Source organism: Marmota flaviventris, chromosome 6, assembly GCF_047511675.1.
Source record: "Marmota flaviventris isolate mMarFla1 chromosome 6, mMarFla1.hap1, whole genome shotgun sequence".
Classification (NCBI taxonomy): domain Eukaryota; kingdom Metazoa; phylum Chordata; class Mammalia; order Rodentia; family Sciuridae; genus Marmota; species Marmota flaviventris.
This window is the reverse complement of record NC_092503.1, coordinates 31,397,288-31,414,071: the sequence shown is the minus strand read 5'-3', so window position 1 is coordinate 31,414,071 and position 16,784 is coordinate 31,397,288. Positions and strand designations below refer to the sequence as shown.

The 16,784-nt window shown below is 38.8% G+C and overlaps 1 protein-coding gene across 2 annotated transcripts in view; it reads right to left on the bottom strand.

Annotated features, from left to right (window-relative positions):
• The window catches only part of Slc18b1 (solute carrier family 18 member B1), a 40,587-nt gene that overhangs the window by 7,876 nt on the left and 15,927 nt on the right, over positions 1-16,784 (bottom strand). For both annotated transcript variants that reach the window (XM_071613010.1, XM_027938412.2), the window contains exons 7-9: positions 13,579-13,715; positions 10,680-10,781; positions 7,888-7,979 (exon numbers count right to left, since the gene is read on the bottom strand). In XM_071613010.1, the coding sequence (XP_071469111.1) occupies positions 7,888-7,979; positions 10,680-10,781; positions 13,579-13,715 (331 nt within the window). The remainder of the gene's footprint in view (positions 1-7,887; positions 7,980-10,679; positions 10,782-13,578; positions 13,716-16,784) is intronic.

Genomic DNA, 16,784 nt, shown 5'->3' with positions numbered 1-16,784 from the left:
TGTAATTCATTTCTCTCTCTTGTTTTTCCCCCCTTTCCCCTCACTTCCTCTTATATGTAATTTTGTGTAACAATGAGGGTCTCCTTCCTTTACCATGCAATTTCCCTTCTCTCTCTCTTTCCCTCCCCCCTCTCATCCCTGTTTAGTGGTGATCTTCTCATGCTCTTCCTCTCTATTCTGTTCTTAGTTGCTCTCCTTATATCAAAGAAGACATTTGGCATTTATTTTTTTAGGGATTGGCTAGCTTCACTTAGCACAATCTGCTCTAGTGCCATCCATTTCCCTGCAAATTCCATGGTTTTGTCATTTTTTAGTGCAGAGTAATACTCCATTGTGTATAAATGCCACATTTTTTTATCCATTCATCTATTGAAGGGCATCTAGGTTGGTTCCACAGTCTAGCTATTGTGAATTGTGCTGCTATGAACATTGTTGTAGCTGTGTCCCTACAGCATGCTCTTTTAAGGTCTTTAGGGAATAGTCCAAGAAGGGGAATAGCTGGGTCAAATGGTGGTTCCATTCCCAGCTTTCCAAGGATTCTCCATACTGCTTTCCAAATTGGCCGCACCAATTTGTAGTCCCACCAGCAATATACAAGTGTACCCTTTTCCCCACACCCTCACCAGCACTTGTTGTTGTTTGACTTCATAATGGCTGCCAATCTCATGGGAGTGAGATGGTATCTTAGGGTGGTTTTGATTTGCATTTCTCTGACTGCTAGAGATGGTGAGCATTTTTTCATGTACTTGTTGATTAATTGTATATCCTCCTCTGAGAAGTGTCTGTTCAGGTCCTTGGCCCATTTGTTGATTGGGTTATTTGTTATCTTATTGTTTAATTTTTTGAGTTCTTTGTATACTCTGGATATTAGGGCTCTATCTGAAGTGTGAGGAGTAAAAATTTGTTCCCATGATGTAGGCTCCCTATTTACCTCTCTTATTGTTTCTCTTGCTGAGAAAAAAACTTTTTAGTTTAAGTAAGTCCCATTTGTTGATTCTTGTTATTAACTCTTGTTCTATGGGTGTCCTATGAAGAAATTTGGAGCCCGACCCCACAGTCTGTAGGTCGGAGCCAACTTTTTCTTCTATCAGACGCAGAGTCTCTGATTTGATATCAAGCTCCTTGATCCATTTTGAGTTAACTTTTGTGCATGGCGAGAGAAAGGGATTCAGGTTCATTTTGTTGCATATGGATTTCCAGTTTTCCCAGCACCATTTGTTGAAGATGCTATCCTTCCTCCATTGCATGCTTTTAGCCCCTTTATCAAATATAAGATAGTTGTAACTTTGTGGATTAGTCTCTGTGTCCTCTATTCTGTACCATTGGTCCACCCGCCTGTTTTGGTACCAGTACCATGCTGTTTTTGTTACTATTGCTCTGTAATATAGTTTGAAATCTGGTATCGCTATACCGCCTGATTCACACTTCCTGCTTAGAGTTGCTTTTGCTATTCTGGGTCTTTTATTTTTCCATATGAATTTCATGATTGCTTTATCTATTTCTACAAGAAATGCTGTTGGGATTTTGATTGGCATTGCATTGAACCTATAGAGAAGTTTTGGAAATATCGCCATTTTGATGATGTTAGTTCTGCCTATCCATGAACAGGGTATATTTTTCCATCTTCTAAGATCTTCTTCTATTTCTCTCTTTAGGGTTCTGTAGTTTTCATTGTATAAGTCTTTCACATCTTTTGTTAGGTTGATTCCCAAGTATTTTATTTTTTTTTGAAGATATTGTGAATGGAGTGGTTGTCCTCATTTCCATTTCAGAGGATTTGTCGCTGATATACAGGAATGCCTTTGATTTATGCGTGTTGATTTTATATCCTGCCACTTTGCTGAATTCATTTATTAGCTCTAATAGTTTCTTTGTAGAGCCTTTTGGGTCTGCTAGGTATAGAATCATGTCATCTGCAAATAGTGATAATTTAAGTTCTTCTTTTCCTATTTTGATGCCTTTAATTTCTTTCGTCTGTCTAATTGCTCTGGCCAGTGTTTCGAGAACTATGTTGAACAGAAGTGGTGAGAGAGGGCATCCCTGTCTTGTTCCAGATTTTAGAGGGAATGCCTTCAATTTTTCTCCATTCAGAATGATGCTAGCCTGAGGCTTAGCATAGATAGCTTTTACAATGTTGAGGTAAGTTCCTGTTATCCCTAGTTTTTCTAGTGTTTTGAACATAAAGGGATGCTGTACTTTGTCGAATGCTTTTTCTGTGTCTATCAAGATGATCATATGGTTCTTATCTTTGAGTCTATTGATGTGGTGAATAACATTTATTGATTTCCATATATTGAACCATCCTTGCATCCCAGGGATGAATCCTACTTGATCATGGTGCACAATTTTTTTGATGTGTTTTTGTATCCGATTTGCCAGAATTTTATTGAGGATTTTTGCACCTAGGTTCATTAGAGATATTGGTCTGTAGTTTTCTTTCTTTGAGGTGTCTTTGTCTGGTTTCGGTATCAGGGTGATGTTGGCCTCATAGAATGAATTTGGAAGGGCTCCCTCTTTTTCTATTTCCTGAAATAACTTGAAAAGTATTGGTTTTAATTCTTCTTTAAAGGTTTTGTAAAACTCCACTGTATACCCATCCGGTCCTGGGCTTTTCTTGGTTGGTAGTCCTTTGATTGCTTCTTCTATTTCATCCATTGATATTGGTCTGTTCAAATTGTGTGTATCCTCCTGATTCAGTCTGGGCAAATCATATGACTTAAGAAATTTATCAATGTCTTCACTATCTTCTATTTTATCGGAATATAGGGTTTCCAAATAATTTCTAATTGTCTTCTGTATTTCTGTAGCATTTGTTGTGATATTTCCTTTTTCATCTCGTATGTTAGTAATTTGAGTTCTCTCTCTTCTTCTCTTCGTTAGCATGGCTAAGGGTCTGTTGATCTTATTTATTTTTTCAAAGAACCAACTTTTAGTTTTGTCAATTTTTTCAATAGTTTCTTTTGTTTCAATTTCATTGATTTCTGCTCTGATTTTAATTATTTCTTGCCTTCTGCTATATTTGCTGTTGTTTTGCTCTTCCTTTTCTAGGGCTTTGAGATGAAGTGTGAGCTCATTTATTTGTTGTTTTTTTTCTTTTTTTGAGGAAGGACCTCCAGGCAATGAATTTCCCTCTTAAAACTGCTTTCATTGTGTCCCATAGATTCTGATATGTTGTGTCTGTATTTTCATTTGTCTCTAAGAATTTTTTGATTTCCTCCTTTATGTCTTCTGTAACCCATTAATCATTCAGTAACATATTGTTCATTTTCCATGAGATGTATGATTTTTCCTTCCTTCTTTTGTGGTTGATTTCCAGTTTCATTCCATTATGATCAGATAGAATGCATGGTATTATCTCCACCCCTTTATATTTACTGAGGGTTGCCCTATGGCATAATATATGGTCTATTTTTGAGAAGGATCCATGTGCTACTGAGAAAAAAGTATATCCACTTGATGATGGTTGATATATTCTATATATGTCAGTTAAGTCTAGGTTATTGATTGTGGTATTCAGTTCTATTGTTTCTTTATTCAACTTTTGTTTGGAGGATCTGTCCAATGGTGAGAGAGGAGTGTTGAAGTCACCCATAATTATTGTGTTGTGGTCTATTTGATTCTTGAACTTGAGGAGAGTTTGTTTTATGAATGTCGCAGCACCATTATTTGGTGCATAAATATTGATAATTGTTATGTCTTGTTGGTGAATGGTTCCTTTTAACAGTATATAATGTCCTTCCTTATCCCTTTTGATTAACTTAATCTTGAAGTCGATTTTAGTCGATATGAGGATGGCCACCCCTGCTAGCTTACGAGGACCGTGTGCGTGGTATGTTTTTTCCCAACCTTTCACCTTCAGCCTGTGTATGTCTTTTCCAATCAAATGTGTCTCCTGGAGGCAGCATATTGTTGGATTTGTTTTTTTAATCCATGTTACCAGCCTATGTCGCTTTATTGGTGAGTTTAAGCCATTTACGTTTAGAGTTACTATTGATATATGATTTGTATTTCCAGCCATGTTTGATTATTTATCTTTTTTTTTTTTAAATTTGGTTTGTTTCTCCATGATTAGCTTTCCCCCTGCTGTCTGGCTTACTGAGGTACTTCCCACTGTTGGTTTTGGTTATTGTTTTTCATTTCTTCCTCGTGCAGTGTTTTGCTCAAGATGCTTTGCAATGCTGGTTTTCTGGCTGCAAATTCTTTTAAATTTTGTTTATCATGAAAGATTTTTATTTCATTGTCATACCTGAAGCTTAATTTTGCTGGGTACAAAATTCTTGGTTGGCATCCATTGTCTTTCAGAGTTTGAAATATGTTGTTCCAGGATCTTCTCGCTTTCAGCGTCTGTGATGAAAAATCCGTTGTTAACCTTATTGGTTTACCCCTGAATGTAATCTGCCTCCTTTCTCTTGTAGCTTTTAATATTTTCTCTTTGTTCTGTATATTGGATATCTTCATAACAATGTGTCTTGGCGTTGGTCTACTGTGATTTTGTATGCTCGGTGTCCTGTATGCATCTACAATTTGTACATCCATTTCCTTTTTTATGTCTGGAAAGTTTTCTATAATTATTTCAGTCAACAGGTTGTCCATTCCCTTGGTTTGAACCTCTATGCCTTCCTCTATCCCGATGACTCTTAAGTTTGGTTTTTTTATGTTATCCCATATCTCTTGGATGTTTTTCTCGTGATTTTTTACCAGCCTTCCTGAGTTGGCTAGGCTCTTTTCAAGATGATATATTTTGTCTTCATTATCTGATGTTCTGGCTTCTACTTGCTCCACTCTGTTGGTGATATTCTCAATTGAGTTTTTAATTTGGGTTATAGTTTCCTTCATTTCTAAAATTATTGTTTGATTTTTTTTATAATCTCTATCTCCTGATAAAGATGCTTATTTGCTTCTTTTATTTGCTTGTGTATTTCATTTTCAATGAGTTCTTTCATTGTTTGAATTTGCTGTCTCATATCCTCTCTAAGATTCCATTCCATCTGTCTAAGGTATTCTTTGAGTTCTTTATTTGGCCATTTTTCTGATGCCTCTAGGTCCTCCTGTATATTTGGGCTGTCCTGCATTGTTTGTACTCCTTTTCTTCCTTGCTTTTTCATGCTGCTTATGTTACTTCTTGCTCTGTTTGACTGCTAAGTTACTGTTTACTCCTATAAATTTATTTGGTTTTGTGTGTCTCTGGGGTCTCTCTTTTGTGATGGGAGACTATGACTAGAGATGATGAGTTTTGTTGCACTGTAATGTAGATTCATTCGTTTCCTAAACTGTGTGCGGATTCTGATGGCATATAGCGGTCTGCGGTTTGGTCTTGGGACTTATATTTAGGTCGAATGATGTGGTATTGAGGTTAGTATCTCTTGGCAACCTTGGAAGGTTGCTCTACTGACGAGGGATATTAACAGGAGAATGGTCTGGAGTATTTGGGGGAAGTTAAGGTCTTGGTAGCACTATATAACGCCTCGGAACATTGAACTATACATATTTAGTAAATTACACATAAACAGCGTCGTATTGCTTGGGAAGAAAGGTATTAGAAGGGAAGGGAAGAAGTCACTAAAGAGAATGAGAGTAAACAGATAGAATTCAAGGAAAGGGGAATAAGGAAATTGAAAAGACAAAAGAAAAAAATAGAGAATAAAAAAAGAAAAAAATTAAAAAAAATAAAAAATAATCAAAAAAGTGATAGTAAAAAATAAGTAAATAATACAAAAAATATTTTAAAAAATTAAAAAGAAAAAAAAATTAAAATTAAAAATTAAAAAATGCAGTCTTAGAGTTCGATTAACTTCTCTTCCAGTAGGTGGAGCTGTGCCCACCGGGCCAAGCTTCTCCTCTCAGTGCGCGGGAACCAATCACTGTGCAGCAGCTCCTCCTCCCCGACTGGGCGGGTCTCCACTCCTGAGTGTCTCCGGCCGTTTCTTGTGTCTAGTCACCTCGCCACTGGCCCCGTTCACAGGTGACACTCACCACAGTACTGGCTACATGCCAGGTCTGCTGCTCACGGGAGCCCTATCTTCTTGAACAACTGGGCACCCTATCCCTGCCTGCCAATCCCTCAGCCCCTAAGGTTGTGGAGATTGGGGCTGAGAGCCCTCGGCGTATTTTGCTTGCCCTCCGGTAGCCACGCCCCCAGGAGCTGGTGCAAGAGACCTCAGTTGTCTGCGCTGGTGGGAGTGGTAGCCCGGGGGGTCCCGCGCCGCAGGTCCCACGCCACTCCTGAATCCCTCGGTCTGACTATCATGCTCATGGGAGAGCTGGGAGGGGCCCTTGAGGTTTCCCTGCTGTGTGGAGGGGGGGGCTAGGGGATTACACACCTGTCGCCGCTGGTATCAATGAAGTTATCTCCTCCGCCACTTTCTGATGACATCAGATCTCTGCCATGTTGGTATCACATGTGAATGGCAGCATTTCGTTCCTTTTGCCGGGTGACCAAAACAACGGGTGGGTCCTGACCGGCCCTCTCAAGCCCCGTCTCAATCCTGTTGCCACTGCCTATGAAGGCTCGGTTGGCATTTACCTCCACAGTATTCAGCAGGACCCGGACCAAGAAGCAGTTTCCACGGGTTCTTTAGCCCTGAGCCAGAGCAGTTTGTCTGCGAGACGCAGGCGAATGGGAGCCGGATTTCGGCCACTCTGGGCTCGAGCAGGCTCCGAGAAGCAGTTTCCGCGGGTTCTTTAGCACTGAGCCTGAGCAGTATGTCTGCGAGATGCAGGCGAACGGCAGCCTGAAATTACCTGTTCTATAGCTGAATGAGCTGCAATCAGTCGAAAACAGGTGATGGTGACGTCAGCTCTCTATGATGGTGGCCGCTGGCTTCCTCGGTGGTCTGACCGGTGTGGAGAACCGAACTGGACTGCTTCCTTCCCCGTCTCAAACCCAGAATTCAGCACTGAGCACAGTGAGGGCACAGCCGGCAGGAGCCCGCAGAATCCGCAGCGCCGTATCTTTGCGTTGCTAGCTCGTTTCCCGGCGCGTGCCGCAGTCTCTAGCAGCGGGGCGATTTGCTGAATAAGCAGCTTGACCCTCCGTGCGGACAAATCGCTTGCGTTTGAGCCCCAGTAACTAATCCTCGGGCGATGGAAATCCTTCCTCTAGGTTTTGGAGCACCCCAATTTTGCTGGAAATTCCTAACAAGATAGCTTTTAGCCGTTCTAACTCGTCATTCTCCCACACAGTGACATGGTACACGGGGGTGATGCACTCCCTTCACCGCCATCTTCCCTGACCCCCAGTATCTCATTTAATCCTTGTAATGTTACTGTAATCATTGGCTCCTTTTGGTAAATAATAAGAAAATTGAGGCTCTTAAAAATTGTGTTTGCCCCAGTTCACAGTACCAGTTAAGTGGCAAAGCGAAAATTCAAATTTAAGTCTGAAAGACACTGAAATCCTTCTCTTTCCATGATGTCTATCTTAACCTGGAAGTGTCTAAAAAGGTCTAAGAAACTTTCATCTTACTTTAGCAAATAAATTATATAAACAAGCTTGAATGAGCATTGAATACATCTAATGATGACACAGAAATAAAAGATTTGGTCCCTGCCTCAGAAGAGAGGAAGAAAAATAGAAAAAAACAAAAATATATTCTAAGAATTATCAACCCCAGGTGAACAGCAACAAATCCTATTTTCAAAGTGAGTGCAAACAAGGGAGTGATAAGTGTTTTTCTCATTTGGTAAAGATTTCAGGCATTTCTGTTTGCTTGAACCTATGCTAGCTTCTAGTAAAGTAAAATACTGTCAATATAATAAACAATTCAATATAGGCCTAAATCAAAGTAATTATTTAAATATTAAGGATTTTTAAATATTAAACTATATTAACATTGTTTAAAAATAATTTTTAATGCTATTTTGTCCAAAATAGAAGAAAAAAATTACCTTTCAATGTGTAAGAAAGGGACGGGTCCTAAGAGCATGTAGCACCCTGCTGTGATTAAGTTTCCAAAAACCAGACACCATTTCCTTAGATGCTGATAAAGAGAAAGAGTCCAAAGAAACTCTTAAAGACTCCCCTTCTAACATTATAAAACACAATCATTAAAGCACACAAGTCATGATATTTGAAAATTCAAATGCAACTTTACATTTAAGAGAAAATAAGCAGATGAAAAAATCAAAAGCAAGGACAGTAGACCATAGGATAGAAAATTGAATAAAGGACAAGAATTCCTTAGGAAGGGGATGAAGTGCAGATTTTGCACATCATTAACTACTCCGAATATAGAGCAATTTATAAAGTAGCCACTGTAAGGAACTCAGCAAGTACCTCAATACCTAGACTGAGCATCTTTTAAAAGTATCTGCTACAGAGTGAATGAATGTGTACCCCCCACATTCATGCTAAACCCCAAGGCCCACTGCAATCATATGCAGAGGTGAGGCTTTGGAAGTAATTTGATCAGGAGGATGGAGCCCTCCTGAAAGGGATTAGTATCTTTACAAAAGAGGCAACAGAGAGCTCCTTCGCCTCTTCTTCCATATGAAGTTATAGGGAAAAGATACCATTTATGGGGGCTGGGGTTGTAGCTCAGTGGTAAGTGCTTGCCTAGCACTCTACCTGCCCAACACCTAGTGGGCTTAAGGCCCTGGGTTTGATGCTCATCACCACATAAAGATAAACGAGTAAAATAAAGGTATTGTATCCATCTACAACTACAAAAAATTTTTTTAATAATTTCTTTTAAAAAAATACCATTTATGTATCAGAAAATGGGCCCTCATCAGATACCAATCTGCCAGTGCCTGAATCTGGGACCTATGCCAGCCTCCAGACCTATGAGAAAGAAACTTCTATTTTCTGGTTTATGATATTTTGTATGGCAATCTGAGCAGCCTAGGATGGCATCCAGTAAAATTATTCCTTACGAATTACTTGAATCAGCCTAAAAGTTACAGGGGTATAATAAGTTATATAAGACTACATCTTAAAACCAAGTTCCAAACATTGTTTAAGACACTGGCTCCTTGTTACTTGGGTTAATAAGTGATTCCCACATAATGTAGGTCTTGACAAATATATATGCACAGCTAATGAAGAGGGACAGCAGAGCGTGGTGGTGCACACCTGTATTCCCAGGTACCTGAGAAGCTGAGGCAGGAGGAATGTCAGTTTGAGGCCAGCCTCAGCAACTCAGCAAAATCCTGTCACAAAATTAAAAATAAAAATGGCTTGGAGTGTAGTGTACTGTTAGAGCACTTGCCTAGCATGTATAAGGCTCTGTGTTCAGTTCTCAGTACCAATAACAAAGAAAGAAAAGAAAATATTGAGAAAACTGCAAAAGAGAAAATGCAAAAAATACGTGTTTAATCCATAGAAAGGAAAATGTGTATAAGTACCAAAGTCATAGAAAAAGCCACAGAAATGTGAGATTTGATGAACAGTACTAATTCTATATACTAGTTACCTGGATTTAATAGGTTAGGCTTACTTAAAAGAGAACAAACAGAATTTTCCATTAAGGTGACTACAGGATATAAGATAATCAATGCATACTTACATGCCAATCCTTTCATTCCCCCAGAAACCCTAAATTACCTCCTCATAAAGGACAACCTCTCAATTGATCAAATCCGGTCAGAACCTCCAGAACTCTGATTAATCTTTTTTTTTTTTTTTTCCTGCACCCAAGAGTTTTTCCTTTAGGAAGTATAATCCTTTTTTTTTTTTTTTTTTTTGGTTGATTTTTTAAATTTATGTTTTTATGTAAATTTTTTATTTACCTATGACAGCAGAATGCTTATTACATATATAGAACACTATCTCTGGTTGTATACATAGTATATTCACACCAATTCATATCTTCATACAAATACTTTGGATAGTAATGATCATTACATTCCACCATCATTAATAACCCCATGCCCCCTCCCACCCCTCTGCCCTATCTAGAGTTTGTCTATTCCTCCCATGCTCCCTCTCCCCATCCCACTATGAATCAGCCTCCTTATATCAAAGAAAACATTCGACATTTGATTTTTTGGGATTGGCTAACTTCACTTAGCATTATCTTCTCTAACTCCATCCATTTACCTGCAAATGCCATGTTTTTATTCTCTTTTATTGCTCAGTAATATTCCATTGTGTATATATGCCACAATGCAAATTAAAACCACTCTAAAATTTCATCTCACTCCAGTCAGAATGGTAGCTATTATGCATACAAACAACAATAAGTTTCGGTGAGGATGTAGGGAAAAAGGTACACTCACGCACTGCTAGTGGGACTACAAATTGGTGCAGCCTATATGGAAAGCAGTATGGAGATTTCTTGGAAAATTGGGAGTGGAACCACCATTTGACCCAGCTATCCGTCTCCTTGGTCTATACCAAAAAGACTTAAAAACAGCATACTACAGGGACACAGCTACATCAATGTTTATAGCAGCACAATTCACAATAGCTAAACTGTGCAACCAACTTAGATGCCCTTCAATAGATTAATGGATCAAAAAAAAATATGGCATATATACACAATAGAAAGTATAATCCTTTTAACATAAGACTTCTCTTTTCCCAGATTAAGCAATTAAAAGTGAATCTGCAGAAGACACTGGAGTTTCTCTAGCAGTCCAATTGAGTGTGTCAATTTCCATCAATGGACCATTATTTTTAAAGGAACAGTTGGAAGATCACTGATATAAAAGATCACATATAAATGAGGTGTACATACCGGCATTTTATCACTTAGCAGGCCAAAGAGTGGTGAAGAAATGGCATAGGATAGTGCCAAACCCAGGAAGACCAGTCCCACATATCCGGCTGGTAAATGAAACTGAAAAACAAACCCTACATTCAAGTTACATGGTTAAGTCATTTTCAAAAACCAAGTATCCACCTCTCCCGCCTGTCATTTCTTCAACTCTTACTATTACCCCGATTCTACTGATAAACACGCAGCAGTATTCCTAATTTTTGTCTTAGTTTTTGAACATTGGGTGACTCCCCCGCCACCCGTCCACCTCTGGTAGACGTAGATGTTTTGCTTTGTAATTTTTGATATTAATCATATTCAGTTAGATGAATACATAACAATGAATTCCACCATTATGTATAATTATAATGCATCAATAAAAATATGGAAAAAAAACCATAATTTAGTTTGTATGGATTATAGCATTTTAATGTCTAATCCAGTGTTTCACAATTTTTGTGTGTACATAAAAATTACATAGAGAACTTATTCAAACAGGTTCTTGGATCTAAGCCCTGGGGTTTGTGATTCAGAAATTGGGGAATGGAATGGGGCCTGAGGATGTGTATTTCTAATCAGCATCACTGATACTCATAATCCACAGACTGCACTTGGGGGTCCACTGGTATGAAAACCACTGATGTATCTACTTTCTCCATCTCAAAAGAATATTAATATCTAATTTAAATGTATAAGACATGATCCATTTTAAAAGAATTTTCAAACAGTAAGCTCTTATACAAATCTGATAATATTGCCAACCTGATATTGATATCTTTGGGAGTGGTATCTAAATTGTTTTCTGTCAGGGACTAGAAGGAAATTCTCCTTCAAAGATTAGCCTGACAGCCCCCTGGGAGACATCCTGCCCGGGAGGCATCCTGCAGCCACCTATCTCCCTGGAACATCCTGCGGTTATCAGGATCATCAGACATCTTGCACCTGGCAGTTTTACCACCCACATCCAGCAATTGCTGATTACAGAGCTTCCCCATCCCCAGCATATAAATACCCCTGTGTGAACAATAAAAGTTTGCAGCTTGATCAGACCCCTGTCTTGCTGTCACCTTGTGTCTCTTGTCCCTTCATTCCTCCCCATCTAGGTTCGCTGCCCACATTGATGTGTCCTGCCGGATGGGACAGTTTTCACTTTCCTTATCTAACAAGTCAAGATATAATCAATATATTTATGAGTTTGTATGACAAATACTAGCTCATATTAAGAAATTAATCCTTTAAAGATAGTAACAAGATACAAGAGCCCGGAATTTTCCTCTTCTTATTTTACGACTAGAAGGGTAAAGAGTAGCACCATCTTAATCCACGAGTCTACACAACCAGTGATCCTACAGCAAACTGCCAATTTTAAAAATATAAGCTATCAGAAGAAAAACAATTTTTAAAATGTTGATGGGCAAACAGGAAAATAAACGTCTACAGATTACTTAGGTTGGAGTTTGCTAGCAGGATGGAGCAGCAGCACTTGCTTGAAGTAGGGAAGAAAAAGCAATAGACCCACCAGCACCCCTGAGGGCACAATGGGTCTGATGCCAAACGAATAGGAACAAGCAGGGGTGCCCCAACCTCTCATGCTACAAATGGGCCAACTACAGTGGTCTTTGGAGAAACCTCCTCTCGTCTTCTTCCCTTTTGAATACACTATTTTCTGGAGCAAAACCAATCTTTTTTAACAAAAATTTATTCTAAGATATAAACAACTTGAGTTTCTCCAAGATCAGTTACAGATATGTGTGTGTGTGTGTGTGTGTGTGTAGACACAACTTATTAAGAGCACAGAAAAATGCCTCAAAGGGGCATGTTGTTGAAGACGTGGATGGATTGTGAAACCCTAAACACACGGTATTTTCATTATGTTTATTATGGACTTCATTGATCTCATGGGTTAAGGGCCATTTCAAATTATTCTCTAAACCTTGGAACAGCACAAGGTCTCCCAAGTTCTTCTGTGAAATTCTCAAAATTGTCTTTAGTGATTTCAAGGGGTAGTGTGCAATTATAAGAAAATCTAAGTTTAATCCATATATTATACACTAGGTCAATGATCAGAAAGCACATGAAATTACCATATTAGAAACTTTACTGAAACTTACATTTCCAGTAATGGTACTGTTTAATTTTAATGCTTTATATAAGGACAGTGTAAGCTAAAGTTAGTATGTTTTTGTCTCTATAGACATATATTAATTCTCCAGTAATTAACTTGGCTGCATCATTATCTTTCTTCATAAATATCTAAAAGCAGGGAGGGGCTGGGGATGTCGCTCAGTGGTAGAGCACTTGACCAGCATGCACAAGGTCCTGTGTTTGGTCCCTAACACTATACACACAAAAGAGAGAAGAAAAAAAAATCTAAGAATGAATTTCTAGGCCAACAGACATTTAGAACTCAACTTTGTAGCACAGGAGATTCTTGGTTGCTTTCTCCCATCCCAGACTGATATAGTTCAAAGTCATCATTACATTGATTGTATCAAATAAACTAAAAAGTAAGGGGATCAGGAGAGACTGCTGGAGGAGTACACCTCATATCAAATGAGCTGATAAGTACCCTTCATGCCTCCCTGGAACTCAAACAAATACAGGAAATGTGTCTTTGTTAAGCAGTATGGACGATGCCCAAGCCAGTCCTATAATGACATGAGCAAGGTCTTGGAAAGGAGACCAACATTTTGAGCGTTTGTGAAAGGATCAGATCCCTAGCTCAAATCACACAGGGAAGGCACACGGTTCGTTGGTGTGCAGCTCCCATTCCACCTCCTCTCACAGTCAGTAAGGTCTTTCCCTAGGAAGAGCCCAGGAGCATGCAATTATATCCACCTGTCACAAAGAAGAGTTCTTCGACACTCATGTTACTTACCTTCTCCAAAACAAAGAGAGACAGAATCGGATCAAGGAAGCCAAAGCAGGAACTGAGAGAGATGATGACAAAGGCTATCAGGCCAACTTTCGGTAAAGTAACAAGCTTCCAGAATGAGTGTTCACCTGGATCAGCCTCTGGAGTAAAAATGAAAAAAAGGAATAAATCGTAGACACATCTCTTTATCTTATAACTTATTTTTAAAAGTCAGATAACTTTGGAACCTCTGAGTTCATCTAAAATTATATATCACCTATCTTTGTACATGAGTTACTCAAATCTAGACCTCAAATCAGAGGTCACATTTAGTTTTATAAAAAATAGTTTCCAGACTGGTGTGGGGGTGCACTTCTGTAATCCCAGCAACTCGGGAAGTTGAGGCAGGAGGATTGCAGGTTCAAGACCAGCCTTAGCAACTTAGCAAGGCCCTAAGCAACTGAGTGAGACCCTGTCTCAAAGTAAAAAATAAAAAGGGCTTGAGATGAGACTCAATGGTTAAGCAACCCTGGGTTCAAAAAAAAGTAACAAAAAAAAAAAAAAATTCCCAAACCCAAAAAGAATCAACTGGAATCAGAATGTGAGTAGAAGAAGAGGTCTCAGGTTTTAGGTTATAACTGAGAAGTAAGGCCTCCCCTTGATAGGATAGAGAATGTGCAGAGTTTGATTTGACACAGGGAAAAGTATCACCAGTTCCTTACCAAGGAAGAATATGGGTGTGCTTAAAGAGAAACTTGCATTAATTAAAAAAAAAAAAAAAAAAAAAGTTATGTCTTTTTCTGTTGGCAAAGCAAACACTAGATTGTAAGTGGGGCTACTGACCTTATGGGAATTACTTTTAACATCCAAGGTGTAAGTTCAAATGAACTCCCATCCCATTCCCTACCATTCTTCAATAGTAAGTAACCCCTACTTCTTCACTGTTTCAAGCATCAGGCACGGTTCTCTCCAAGCCTCCACAAGTACTGCATGACCCATTTCTTATTTCCTTGCTAATTTTTCAAATTCTGTTTATGCTATAAGAACTGGCTCTAGCCCTAACTCATTGATTTTACCTTCCTCTGGTTTCCTACTGCACTTCCAATCTATATTACATAATTTAACACTGAAATCATATTTCCCTTTGTGTTTACTATTGTTTGATGACTTTCTTCCAGTTAATTTACTGAGCAAAATCTTTGCTGAGCCAGGCATCACACAAAACTGTATGCACAAGGATAAACAAGACAGTTCCAGACACCGTCCTTGCAGAAAAGTTACAACAAGGGGTGAAGATAGCTAGGATGGAATCCGAAAGGGGATGGGATATGAGAGAGCTGTCTTAAAATGCATCAGAGAGCTACACAAGAAAGGCTTTTAAAGTAGTGATATCTAAGCTGGAGCCTAAAGAATGAGCTTGAGATGAGCAAGTAAAGAAGGAAGAAAGAATAATCCAGGCATGTTATTTAAAGACTTAGAAGCGAGAAAAGAACTATTTTGTGTGTGAGAAAATGAAACAGAAAAAGTACACTCGGAAGATCAAGATCAGGCAGAAGACACCAAGGTAGTGGGCAGAGATCACACCTTGGGAACCCAGCCAAGGAGCCTGAGAAACACTACGGATTTCAGGCCAGAAATGAGAATAAATGCGTGGTTCAGAGAGATCATTCTGTGGCCCCATGGAGGGGGATAGTTAGCAGGTGGCCACAGCAATCCTATCCAGATACCATGCTGGATTTGAACTTGGAAGTTCTTTGAGGGCGAGGATCAGCCCTCATATATCGTCATTTCTCCTGCAGCACTTAGCACAGCTAATCACTCTAAAAATACTTGTTGAGGGCCAGGGTTGTGGCTTAGTGTTAGAGAGCTTGCCTAGCATATGTGAGGCACTGGGTTCGATCCTCTGCACCACATAAATGATTAAATAAATGAAAAGACTTGTTGAATAATGATTAAGTATGGGGCAAAGCACAAAAAAAATCCACGGAGTGATTCAACTATTTTAAGTACTATGCTTAAGACTTTTTCAGGATACAGCAGATGAAGTTAAACCTCATGCTAGTTTTTTAATTTACCAATTAAGTATTTAACAGGGAAGCAAATCTCAGCACAGTCACGTTTCATTTCAGAAACAGCATGTAGTTCAATTTAGGAGAACTAGCACCACCATGTGGCTCTGTGAGGTATTGTCAGCTGGGAGATGGTTGGGTGTGAATATTGAGTTATATATACTCTTTATTATTCACCTTTAAAATAAGAATTACTAAAGATTCCAATTTTAATTGGCTACCTTTATCATACATGCAAAAATTAATATATGTTAAGGTAGAACAGAAACAATTGCAACATAAATGGTTCCCTTAAAAACATCTATAAACAAATGCCAAATGTTTTCTTTGATATAAGGAGAGTAACTAAGAACAGAGTTGGGAGGAAGAGCATGAGAAGAAGATTAACATTAAACAGGGGTGAGAGGTGGAAAGGAAAAGGAAAGAGAAGGGAAATTGCATGGAAATGGAAGGAGACCCTCATGGTTATACAAAATTACATACAAGAGGAAGTGAGGGGAAAGGGGAAAAAAAAAAAAAAAACAAGGGGGAGAAATGAATTACAGTAGATGGGGTAGAGAGAGAAGAGGGGAGGGGAGGGGAGGGGGGATAGTAGAGGATAGGAAAGGCAGCAGAATACAACAGACACTAGTATAGCAATATGTAAAACAGTGGATGTGTAACCTATGTGATGCTGCAATCTGTATCCGGGGTAAAAATGGGAGTTCATAACCCACTTGAATCAAAGTGTGAAATATGATTTGTCAAGAACTATGTAATGTTTTGAACAACCAACAATAAAAATTAAAGAAAAAAAAAACATCTATGGAAAGGAACACATTATTAGTTAATCAATTAAAGTTGACCTCAAGGGATGCTCAGTAGAATTACCTGAGGAGTGTTTCAAAGCTACCTGGATATTCCCTCAGTTTCCTCCATATTCTGATATATTCTTCTTGGAGAGATGTGACTCCCTGGTTGATGCCTGCCCTGAAGCTTCAGGTAGAGATGGGGAGATGGGGGAGTCCTTAGGTGTTGGAGGACAGGACAAAAATCTAAGCACTGCAGCACTACTTACTGAATGTCTATTCCAATGGTAAACAACACTTAGGAAAACTCCCCAGAAGAGGTAATACAAATTAAGTCTTATAGTATAAATAATTGTTAGGAAGTGTGGGAGGC